Below are 12,802 nucleotides of genomic sequence, written 5' to 3' on the forward strand. Positions count from 1 at the left end.
GGAAAAAAGTCTTTCTGTATTACTAGTGAGTTTACATCATTCAGATTTGTAAATGATACAAACTACTGATTCAATTAGACTATCAGAGGACTCTCTGAAGATGTAAAATGCATCTCTAATTGGAGTTTTACAGATAGAGATAACCTAGAAATATTTTTGTAGACTAAAATTTATGTCTCAGGTGCTTTGGTACAGTGTGGGTACACTTGGGAGAAAGTGGGAAGAGTCACGTAAAATTACGAGCCAAGGAAAAAACTAGAACCACCTGAGATTACGGAAATCTAGAAGGCTTGAAACATCCTATTTATCTTCCTGAGACCAAAAAAAAAAAAAAAAATAAAAATCAATAATATCAATTTAAATGTTACTACTATTTTGTAGGTCATCAAGAAAACTGTGTAGATCATTGGCCTGCACCATTAACAAACACTAAGGAGGCAAGAAAAAGTTAGCAGCTGAGAGATGACAGTTACGTGTTTTCCACAAATCAAAGAAACCCTGAACAAGAAGTACATTAACACTGATGCACGTATTTAAACTTGACCACAGGGAAACGAATCCTAAGGATTCACACAATGCCTTGGCAATTTTCTGTGAATGCTGTCATCTTCCAAGAACTCAAATGTGAATAATTTATTTTGTGAGTAGAGCTCAAAAAACTGCCACCTTCCTTTGTGCCCTAAGTCACTCCCTAATGGGGAAACATACTAAATAAATCATTTCAGTAATTCAGTAATAAAAACAAAAGCTGAATTTCAGATATCTATTAAACAGTTTTAAGCATAAATACGAATTGGTATTTTGTAGCTTTCCACCCTCCACAACAAGCTCACGAAGTTAATCCAGATTTTGGTTTTAGTTTATTTTTACACTCACAGAGATTAGCACCAATGTGTTCAAACCTTTTAAATTATGTGTGCAGAAAGTAAGGTTTTTGAATTTAAAAAAAAAAAAAAATCTAGGTATGGTTGCCCAAAATTATAAATCTATTCTTAAGAGGTCAAAAGATGAAGCTAGCAGTTACTAGCTAGTTTAGCAAACTACTAGTTATACAAACTAACTGCACAGAGCAGATGGTATTTTTATACGTATAAAATCCTACATACCCAAATGCAGATCACATATACTCAGGTGAAAAAAAAAAAAGTATTTATCCAAGTTTTCCGCTAGAGCTAAGAACTCCTAAGATTACTTAGGAGTTAGAAATCCATTCACTCCATTAAGAGAAGATCATTAACGTTCACAATTTAACAAGACATTCTACACCAAAAGAAGAGTCTGAACGGTCACAGCAGTTAATAATTCCACAAGATACTTAGAGCTGACAGTAAACTTGTTAATGAGACAATATACACTACAGTTAACTAGTAATTCTAAAATGTCATTCACAAAAAGAAGACTCTGATACTGTCAGAAGCAAAAAGCTCCTCATTACTGCTTCTTTATTGCTTTTACGGTTGGGGGGTGGAAATCACAAGTATGCAGTTCTTGCACAAAAATCAAATGAACAAAACACATAATTTATGAGACTACCCAAAGCGCCCTTGAAAAGGATAATTGGGAGCCTTGAGACAAGTTTCTCCTTGGCGACAAGGATGTAATTTTGGACAAGGCTTGCTCTATTTCAGCAAGTTCTGAATTTTTCCCCCCTCTCCAAGTAAATTACAACTGAAGGCATTCTCTTGGGTAAATGAAGGAAAACTTCATATTCCCCTGTCTCAGGAGATCAAAAAGGCCATGCCTTCCTCACAAAAAAAAAATCCTATTCCTCAAGCTCATTTTCAGTGAAAGTGATATTTACACTAATATAAAATTACCTTAGCATAAAAGCTACTCGGCCACTGATTAAAGAATTTGTTATCTGTATCATCCTTAAATGATCCTCCTAGGTTGTGCTTCACCCACATCACAGACTTCAGGATCCCCAGAAGCAATACAACATACTTGAATTTGCTAGTGCTTAGTTTACATGTCTCTATTAGTTGACTGTAAATAAGTATAACATGTAAAATTCCCGTCTCGAGCAAAAGAGCCACTGGAACTCATTCTCCTAAACTTTCCTGGCTTACTGTATTTGGTTTTGTCTCTGTTCACCACCCCATCTTCAAAGCCAACCCAAGAGTCTTCTAATGGCTTACTCACAGACATGGACTTCTGAAAAAATGGGTCTTTTTCTCAAAGAAAAGAAGGCAAATATGTGAGGTCAAAAATATTTTTCTCCTAATTCTTGGGAACTCACCGGGGCGGGGAGGGGTGGTGGTGGACACAGATGACAGGGCCAGGGACACTGAGCTGCAAACAAACATTAGTTTATATTTACAGAACCCTTGAGATTAAGAAGGTAGTATCTCACTGAACCAGTTACACAGGTCTGCTCACCCACTCCTCCGGCATATCTAGCAGCTAAGCCGCCTTCTTCCTTATAAATGCTCCAAGAGATTCTCCTATCTTTGATTCCCAGCTCTGCCTTCCCACTCCTTAGCTCCCTTCCCTCTTAGCATCCAGAAAAATTGTATCCTTCACCACAGGGTAGTATCAACAGATCTGTTCTCTGAACAGGAAGCAGGAAAGAGGCCTTCTCACCTAGTACAACTAAAAACCAAACTGTAACCTAACAGAAAACCTCCCGAAAACCACTGAATTCCATGGTAGAGCCACTTACAAACTACTGTAAGAGATGCAAATCAATTGAACTATTGAGCTTTAAAGCTTTTTTTGCACCCATGTGACCATAAGTAAAACCCAAAATGTTTTGTTTCTGTTTTATTTGTATCAAGACCAATGCAATACAATGCCCTTTCATTCAAAGGACCACTGCTAAACACGCAGCTCTTTAAACTTCAATTCCCTTGAAAGAGTAACTAAGAACTCTTTGCCTCTGAGCATCCCTTCCTGTAGGATGGATGTCAATCTCTACTAGCACTACCAGTAAAGCAAATAAACTGTCTTAATTCATCTCCTGTAAGTTATATATAGGATACAACAATATATAAGCATTCTCCATATAAAAAAAAAAATATTTCACCATTTAAAATTATGGAGAAAATGGATCATATGCAATGGAAGAACTAGCATTTGTCTCTCACATTCATTTGGCCAAAGATGCTTCTAACAAGAAGCTTCTAACACAGGTTTTGGAGACAACAGGTATTCAAGGGAACGTATGGGACCAAAGAAAAGCCAACTTAAGGTTTCAAATAAGATCTCCAGTCAAAAAATACTTTTTATATTAAGACATTATATGATCTGAATTAAGTAAGAGAAAAAGCGTTTCATCTTAAAGTAATTTTTCAGAAAACGGACTGTGATTAAAGAAACATTATACCCTTTCTGAATAACAGCTTCTTAGTTTGAAGTACAAGAACTACCATGATGAAAAAGAACTACGACAGAAAAAAAGCACAAGTTTTTGGTTGTGTTATCATCTAATTGGACAAAAATAACCCAGTAGTAACAGATTATACATGTTTTGAATTACACTGAGTCAAATATGTGACTAAGAGAAAAGAACACTGAACACTACAAAGTGTTTTAGGCATTTTACTCTGGAGTTCTTTACTGAACCTCTAGAGTCTCCACACACACATAATTTTTTTCTTATAGACTGAATATCTGAATTGCCGTTTTAGTTCTGGTGTACACTAACACACTTCTGTTTTAGTTCTATGTACATTTGAGAAAAATACTGAAAAATGAAACTTTCTAAGTTGTATTTCTTCAATTGTTGAAGAGGGCAGGAAAAACTCTAATGTATTTTTCCTGGAATTGAGTATTAAGAATACCACTATGCAACAGCAACCATACATTAAAAGAAACTGATGACATATGAAAGGAATTCACATTTCAGTTTTGTATATCTTTGGGAATGTTAATGAGTAATCTGCATTACTATTAAATATATTAAACAGTATTTCTCAAGTTAAGCTCATTTTCTTGCCATCTTCTATGCTACCTGCTAGCCTCCTGTTCTACTGAAATAAAATGCTTTCCAAAAATCAGATGGAATATTAACAGCTTCATTCTCTTGGATGCATCTAGAATGTTTGGCAATTACGATGCTAATGTAGATTTACAATAGCCAAATTTTTTTTTTTCCACAAATACAAAGCATCTTTACATGAAAGTAAAAGAGCTCATGAGCAGCAAAACTGCTGCGTAAGATCAAACCACTTCTAGGACTGTTGGAACTTTCTTGACATTAATATACTAAATAAACTCTTAGTTTTTATTTGTAAGGCACTTTGAAATCTTTTAATGGGAGCTACAAAAACATACTGACATATTAAATATTTTTCACCAGCTGTAATAAGAACTTCTATTAAGAGCATTACTTTGCAGATAAAGAAAATAAAGTACAGACAGAATACTTGATTTGTTTCTGATCACAATACATCAGTGTCATACCAAGGTCAGAACTGAGTACAGACTCCAGCTGTTCAACAGGAATCACTAGATCACCAGCAGGACTCTTCCCTTCTTCCTAGAAATCTATTGTGTACAAAAATTCTGTAGCAGAAACACCATTTTGCAAAGCAATGTGACATGGAACATGACTGTTCAAGAGCCAAAGGCTAAGAAAAGTCCTAAAAAAAAGTGCAACTATGAGAAGTAAAGCCAGTACATAATCTCTACAAAGAGCAATTGAGATTGAAAAAAGGAGATTTTGACTACAGCTTCTGTAATCTAGAAAAATCGCAGTTTTACCTTTGATGTCTTGGTCACTTAAACCAATATGCCTCAGTTGTTTTTTTTCCAAACTGACTCCTGTCTCATTCCATCAATTTTGTTAATAAGAAAAAATACATAGTGCATGGGCTTTATCATAGGCCCAGAAAAATTCTGGGCATTTAGTCAGGAGCTCAGCACACCTAAGTTGAAGCAAGGTCTCTTAATAAATCAGAAGACAAAGGCCTCTGACAACAGGAATTTTTTTGTTTTAAATCCTCCCCAGGTGGTTGACTAGGCAAAAGACATTTGAGGACTTGCAATAACAGAAAGACTTCAAACACAGTGCTACATGATAGCACATGACCAGATAAAGAATTTGTAATGTAAAGAACTAAAAATTGGCATCAAGCACTCAGGCCACCCTCCTCAGCTTCAAGAAAGTAATAGTGCATAAGTTTATTACAAAAGAAGGAAATACAGACTTTGAGCCTTTCACTGTAACCCAAACCCAGTTCTGGTAACAGAGCTAGTATAGTTCCTCCCTCCCCAGCTATTAAAACCTTGCCTTAAAATATTTACATCAACTCCACCTTAGATAAAGGATCCTCTAAATTTTATAGATCCAGCTACAGTTGGCAATTTCAGACCACTTGGTTAGAAAACATCCCTATGCCACCCCTTTATGTTTGCTTCACCCATTTTAACGAGCTGAATGTTTTTGTCCCATCTCTCCAAGTTCATTTGCTTATGTACTTCAGTTATCTGTTGCAATAGCTCTTGCACTGCCTGCTGTCTTCTATTCATCTCTTTTCCTTCTTTTCCCCATGAAGCAAGCCTTACTCTGCTGCACAAAGAAAGGAATGACCCCCTTGCAGTGACCCTATGGTAATGGCTGCAACCTAAGAGCTGGTGGGTGTTAATGCTGCAGAAGTCCGCTACTCAGTTCAGGAGGCTGCATAGGATCAAGAAGCTGATCTTGGCCAGTACTTTGTTTTGTCTTTCAAGTTGGTCTTATCATAAACTCTATTTTATAGTAAAAGAAATCAAAGGAAGAAAAATGTAGTGGCTTCAAGAGCGCATAAACATTCCAAACCCCTGGATTTCAGTGGCTACAGTCAGCTTATAGAACTACTCCCATATCTAGACTGACATCATACATGCTACTGGTAGACTAAAAATGCTCATTAAAACTAACTTCCACCAGAAACACCAGAGAAAAAACAGAGTAAATACAATTTCCTCAGAGATTAGTGTCAGATGCTTTGAAATCATGGGAACTCCTCTGCACCTGAGTATTTTAGAATGGCCTAAGGAAAACTCACCCCCGCCCAATTTCTCTTTATATCCTTAAACTTTTTTGAAGACAACTTAAAAAGCAAACACTACCACCCCCAAAAAACAGCATATTGACTCTTTACTAGTGATAGTGTCACAGATCTACTTCATTCCATTTTTCCCAAACATTCTGAAACTTTTTCAAGTTATTGAAAATCTGTTCTTAAAAGTTCCAAAACACTTTCTTACAAAGCTATCTTCTTCGCTTATTAAATGGGACCATACCTACATCACAAAATGCAACCTTCAGAAATTGAAGTCTCACCCAAAAAAACCCAATCCCCACCTACCAAAATCTTCAGCAGTGCATTATTCAGGACAGTTTTCTTGATCATAAAGAAAAAAAAAATAATTGCTACCAATACAAAACCTCTTCTGTTAGAAAAGAACAAGCAGATCTTATACTTAAAAGACTTCTCTAGACACATACACTGGAGTAACCAGTGACTGAACTAGAGTTTTCATTCTGTAAGAAACTCGTATCTTTTAGCATTTATTTTGTAACAAACCAGGTAGAAGCGTGTCCGGGTTTCAGCTGGGATAGCATTAATTTTCTTTCTGATAGCTGGTATAGTGCTGTTCTTTGGGTTTGGGATTAAAATAATGTTGATAACATGCTGGTGTTTTCAGTTGTTGCTGAGCAGTAAAGGACCGTTCAGCTTCTCACTCTGTCCTGCCAGCGAGAAGTCGGGGGGTGGACGGGAAGCTGGGAGGGGGCACAGCCAGGACAGCTGACCCAGGCTGGCCACAGGGATATTCCATACCATACGACATCATGCTCAGTATATAAACTGGGGGAGTTGGTCGGGGAGGCACCACAACTCGGGGACTAACTGGGCATCAGTCAGCGGGTGGTGAGCAATTGTGCTGTGCATCACTTGTTTTGTATATTCTTTTATCATTATTATTTTTTTTTCCCCTGTCCTATTCAACTATCTTTATCTCAACTCACGAGTTCTACTTTCCCCTCTCCCCCCTAATTCTCTCCCCCATGCTGCTGCAGGGGTAGCAGGGGGTGTGAGCAAATGGCTGTGTGGTGGTTTTAGCTACCTGCCAGGTTACACCACAACAAAGTGTTGAAGCATCAACATGTTTAGCTGTATAAAACATTCCCAAAACATTCAATTTATAAATACACAAATATTTTGTTTACATACATCATATTTTTAAACAGAACACTGTGGTATTCCAGAATCAAAACATTTAAATTGATTTGACATTTCACTACATCTGCTGTATGAGCTGCATGTAGACCCAGGCAAGCAATCCTTCACAATGTGCTGTCCCCTGTAATTGCAATATATATCTCGTAAGACAACTTAGCTGTACAGGTTCTACAGATTGGCCAGAAGGAAAACATGTACAGAGAAAACGTCCACAGAGAAATCTGATCCATAAGAACACTGGGTTAGAAGACTTACGACCTGTGAGACAGAGGCATTCTAAAGATGCTTGTTGAATCAGCTAGAAATTACATTTCTATTTTTCCACTAGAAAACTGCGAGAGAATCTCAACAGCGAAAATGTGATGGAAGATTCCATGGTACTCCTACTGACACCAACAAACCCCTAGTATGCTATAGTGGAAGAGCAACAGACCGTCAACAAGTCCTTTATATCAAAGTGCTGACAAAATGGCAATCTAAAACTCACAAAGGAAATGGAAAAATCTTATTCACTTTTCCAGATTGAATGATGCCCACTAACACACCCTGTTCTAAAAAATAAGCCAACCAAAAATATTTACAAGATTCATGTTTTAAAAATAAAATTAAAAACAAATTATTGTGTTTCCAGTAAAATTTTTACCCTCTACATCCTTCCCTGCCCCCTCCATTAGAAAAGAAAAACAAAAAAATGTGCTAGAAAGCTTAGTGAAGCTCACTGAAAGTTCTATGTTTCTATATATTTCATATGGAAGAACACGAAAGACATAATGATTGTGGGGGAAGACTACCATAAAATAGGTCACCAATAACTATAAAATTATTATAGATAAAAAATACTGTATTATAGTACCCAACTATATTAGAAAAACATTTAAATAAATCATTGCCTTAGAAGATAAGCAAGATGTATCTTCTTTCTTTAAAAACCAAGCTAGTACTTCACACTACATACTCAAATCACCTCCACTTCTCTAGGATTAATGAAAGAACAAAACAAATGCCAAAAGCTGGCTGTTTCTCTTCACTAACGGTACTCGTATGAGTAAAATTATCAGAATTTGACATTAAACAAATTGTAAGGGTTTTTTTTAGGCACCTAACTACTCCATCATATACCTGCACACAAAATACAGCATTAGGTAATGCCTTTAAGATTCATGCCAATAAATTAGAGAACAGAGATTTATAATCCCCATGTCACTTATTCATATATTTATTTTGAAAACTCAGGTACCATTTACAATCAAAATGTTATTTAACAATATATAGCAAGAAATTTACTGGATGTTGACATATTTAACACCAGTTATTTACAAACATGAGTGAAATATTTTGCAAATAACTATTTTCTCAAACATCTCAGTTTTTTAGATTGTTTTTGTCTTCAGAATTATATTTTTAATTATAAAGTTACAGAAAAATAGCATACCAAATGGCAGCAACCAAAAAAAGTTAAGTCCATGACAAAAATGGGACTTCTTTTCCCCTATTACCACCTGTTGCTTTTCTGAAAAATCAATGAGATGATGCTTACTACTATTTTATTAATAACTAAATTTAGCATAAATACACATAACATTTATTTTACAATCACCAGTGATTGTCAGTCTCCAATGATACATTTCATTCTTTACGTAAGTAAATGATTATGTAAGCAATACATGTTTATGTCCAACTCAAAAGTCAAATCAAATCCTCACACTCTTAAGCTTAAATCGACTTACACCCAAGATTTACTTTTGACATAAAAAAAGAAATATAGCTGTATCTTTCAGATTAAAAAAACTTCCTTTTTTCCTTCAAATGGAGACTTTCAATCACTTTAATACATCTTAAGTCCCAGAAGCCACTACTAGGAGCAGGGCCAGTATCCCATAATGCTAAGCATCTAACTGGATATTAATTAATGCATAATATAAATACATATTCCACGTGCCAAAGAAATGCAAATTTAAGCAGCTGCAGAAACTGAACAGGCTGTGATAGAAAGCAAAAATGCCCTACACAATCTACTTACTAGCATGCTTATCTGCAAGCATTATAAGGCTGTTGGAGATATCTCTTCTCCTGTAAAAACAAACCACTTTTGCTTCCACATTTCCATTGGCAGTCTACAAAAGAAAGATAAATCAAGTCAGAATGTACTCTTCCTCAGCTGAGTAATACAAATTAGATGCCCTCTGCTTGCAATTTTCTCTCATTAGTAGTTCTCACATGATCAGTCAGGCTTAAATCGACAGAATTACTCAAATAAGTAAGAACTTCCTGACACAGGCCAGTATCAATTTCAGATCAAGTAACAGTATTGATTATATAAATTCTTAGGACTAAATGATTATATTATTCAGCTGTTTAGACATGTAATGCCAGCATCATGTTAACGTAAGAATCCTTAAGAAATATTAGAAGCTGGCGAACACTTCTTGGCAACCCAGCTTTAGAAAGAAATGTGTATTTCAAAGTACTCTGGCATTTTTTTTGGAATCACATTTAGTATAACATGGTTTATTTAAAAATTCACTTCTGTTTATAAGATAAAAGAGCTATTTAGTTCACAGTTGTTTTCATGACTCTTTACAAGGATCGTGCTCTTTAGCTTGATAATGTAAAGAAACTACTAATATTTGAAGAACAGTACCCTCTTTCTTGTTATGAAAAGTACACAATTAATTACCTTGAGTTACTTATTTAAAATTCAAGATGTAGCACTGAAAGGTATGATGTTTTAATGACATTTCTTACCAATAAAAAGAAAGCATCTTATCTCCGGTAAAATGATAACCAAGGCATTTTATTACATATTTGCGTAACATCTCCATGTTTGCTCAGTGCCTTTAACACATGAAAGCACATAATTCATAACTATGATATCTGGACTATATCCTCTAAACTCTTCCTTAAAAAACAAAAAAAATCAATACATGACTCTGCTCTACCATCCACGAGCAAGATTAAATTATAGCAATGCAGTTTAAAGATAATAAACATTACATACAAGAATATGATTGGAATCACTTCAATTACTGTAAATAAAAAATATTCTTCTCCAATAAAAGTCTAAAATGATTTGCCACGCACAAGTTCAGTGGATGTTGTGTTGGACAGCACTAACACGTAACGTGGGTGATATCTGCTATGGAATAGTGTTATGTTACATTAATAAGAAGAAAACCGTTTGCAGGTCATGAAATTTTTAATTCACTTTCTAACCACAGGAAAAAAAAATCTTTATCATTATTTAAATCATGATAGGCATTTTGATCATTAACTTTTGACATAATGTATCAGTAAGTTTTAAAACTGCTTGATGGAACAGTAAAAATATGCCACGCTAAAAAAAAAAAAAAAAAATCCTACAACATTCTTAGTAGTACAAGAAGGAAGAAAAATATACCATATTTCCCCCAAAATGACACTCTGAAAAGCCTCCACATTTTATAAAAATACACTCAAGATAAAGACAAGAGAATACAGTCTCCCGTTTTATTCAAAAGCCCATCCTTCATTCCCAGCTGCCAATAAGCAGAGCAATAAACAGCCACAGAACTCACATATTCTATCATTTGATCATTGCAAAGTCTCACTGATACCTGCTAGCTCTTTACACATACATCCAAAAGCAGACACATTACACGATCACTATCATTCCAGATGGATTCACAGTGTCGCCACCACACAGAGAATTAAGTTAATTCATTTCCTCAAGCATTCATAGGATTTGTTTGGAAATTTTTACAGCAGACTACTCCTATTCACCAGGAATGATCAACTGGCTGCTTCCTTAGGTAACAGGACAGAATTACAGTATATCACACAGCAAGATTTCAGTAACTGAAACATACGCAAAATACATAGCAAATCTCAAGAAGGTAAAAAAACCCCACCAAACCAAAAACAAATAAAAAACCCCCAGAAAATTCTACCACAACAGAAGTCTTATGGGATGGAAAGCATTCTCAGTTGTTGGTAAGTGCACTGACTGCTGTCAAAGGTCAAGCAAGAATCTTAGATACTTGTGTACCTTGTTAAGTTCTTCAATTCTCCTAATGAGATATGGATTGCTGGAAGAATTTTCAAAATAAACATAATCTGCAATGAAAAAAGGAAAAATATTGAAATATCAAAAAATAATGCAAAAGCATATCATTATTAGTGCAAAAATTTTCTTCTAAACCTAGAAGCTGTTAAAAAGCTGAGATTTCTTAGCAAATGTTAAGACAGTGAAGTATTTCTATTCTGAGATTTAACAAAATTTGTTTCTAAATTGTGGTTATAACTGCACTACACTTGCTTTAACAATCATGCTGAAATAAAGTCAAATGTGTTGTGTTGGAGCTTACATTGCAATTCAGTAATCCACCCACTTCATATATCTTGATATAAAAGCAGTGATTTCTCACAGTCGATTAGGAAAGATTTAAGAATCGAGCGCTTTAGTGAGTTTGTATATTATGGAGATAAATATTTCTCTAAGATACGCTACCTCACATTTATTATCAGGTGCTGTGGTAATACAGTTGCCCAAATGTACCGTTTACGATCCTTGGTTTTGTTGTCATCTCTGTTCAGTAACATACAAACTATGTTAAGCAGTAACAGTCATGAGGTTCGAGAGGTTCTTCCAGGACAAAATCTCTTATAGCATCATTAATATAAAAATATTTTCATAGATTATATGGAAGTTTACTCATATCTTGAGAGCTGCTCCCATGTAACATACAAAGAATGACATACAGTGCATTTCCTTTAACAGTTTTCTCAAAACTTGTTTTTGTCAAATTAATAAAGCACCTGTCAGGTGCTAACCACGCTTTACATTTGATATTTGACTTCTGCACCTTGCAAACTTTATCTAAAAAAACTGGGGGAGGGTGGAACCATAATGATGTATAAAACTCTTTTGCAATGCTTTGCCACTACATTACAGTGAAATAGAGCCTCGGGTAGCTCATTTAGCTCTGAAGAATATGATCTCTGGATATTGTTCACAATTGCTTATTAAGATTACAAGGTCAAAATTGAGAATTGATGACCTAAGAAGCAAACCCTACCCCGATTTCAACAGCGCTGCTCAGAGAAGGATTACTTTCACGACTAAAGGCTGATGGGATTACACTGGAAATGCCCTACTGAAGGAGTGTGCAGATGGGCGATTTGGGAATGTATCAGCGTAACTCAAAACAGGGGCAGAAAAAGATTACAAACTACCGACTATCACCCCTCATTTCCTTGCACCTTCCCTCTCACCTCAGGCTGCTGAGGAGAGCAGGGGGAAACAAGCCACTGCCGAGCACCAAGCACTGAACGCCCAACGCGAGCGGTGCACCTGAGCCGCAGGGCTGGGAACGCAGCCGCGCTCGCTCCGTACGGGCGCGCAGCGGAAAGTTTCCAGCGTCTGCTTCCACAGGGCTGGGGGTGCGAAGAGACGCGTTTGCCGTGTTTTTTACCGCCTCGAGTGTTTGTGTCCCTCCCTTCGCCCGGTGCCGAGCGGTCACGTATCGGCGCACTCCTCGGGGGTCACGTCGGTAAGCGGGGAAGCTGACAGAAACCCCCCGGTTACACAGCCAGATTTATCATTTATCCCCGGGAGATGAAGGGAAGCGCGGAGAAACTCCGCCGTTAAAGGCAGG

The 12,802-nt window shown here is 36.3% G+C and overlaps 1 protein-coding gene across 1 annotated transcript in view; it reads right to left on the reverse strand.

Moving 5' to 3' along the window:
* LOC104620966 (metastasis-associated protein MTA3-like) overlaps nucleotides 1–12,710 on the reverse strand; it is a gene marked incomplete at both ends in the record, with an annotated part of 91,756 nt that extends 79,046 nt beyond the window's left edge. The window contains 3 exons of the mRNA XM_010287331.1: nucleotides 9,190–9,283; nucleotides 11,194–11,261; nucleotides 12,481–12,710. Coding sequence (XP_010285633.1) covers nucleotides 9,190–9,283; nucleotides 11,194–11,261; nucleotides 12,481–12,710 — 392 coding nt within the window. The remainder of the gene's footprint in view (nucleotides 1–9,189; nucleotides 9,284–11,193; nucleotides 11,262–12,480) is intronic.
* Between the last annotated feature and the right edge of the window lie 92 nt (nucleotides 12,711–12,802).

This window comes from Phaethon lepturus, unplaced genomic scaffold, assembly GCF_000687285.1.
Source record: "Phaethon lepturus isolate BGI_N335 unplaced genomic scaffold, ASM68728v1 scaffold17665, whole genome shotgun sequence".
Lineage (NCBI taxonomy): Eukaryota > Metazoa > Chordata > Aves > Phaethontiformes > Phaethontidae > Phaethon > Phaethon lepturus.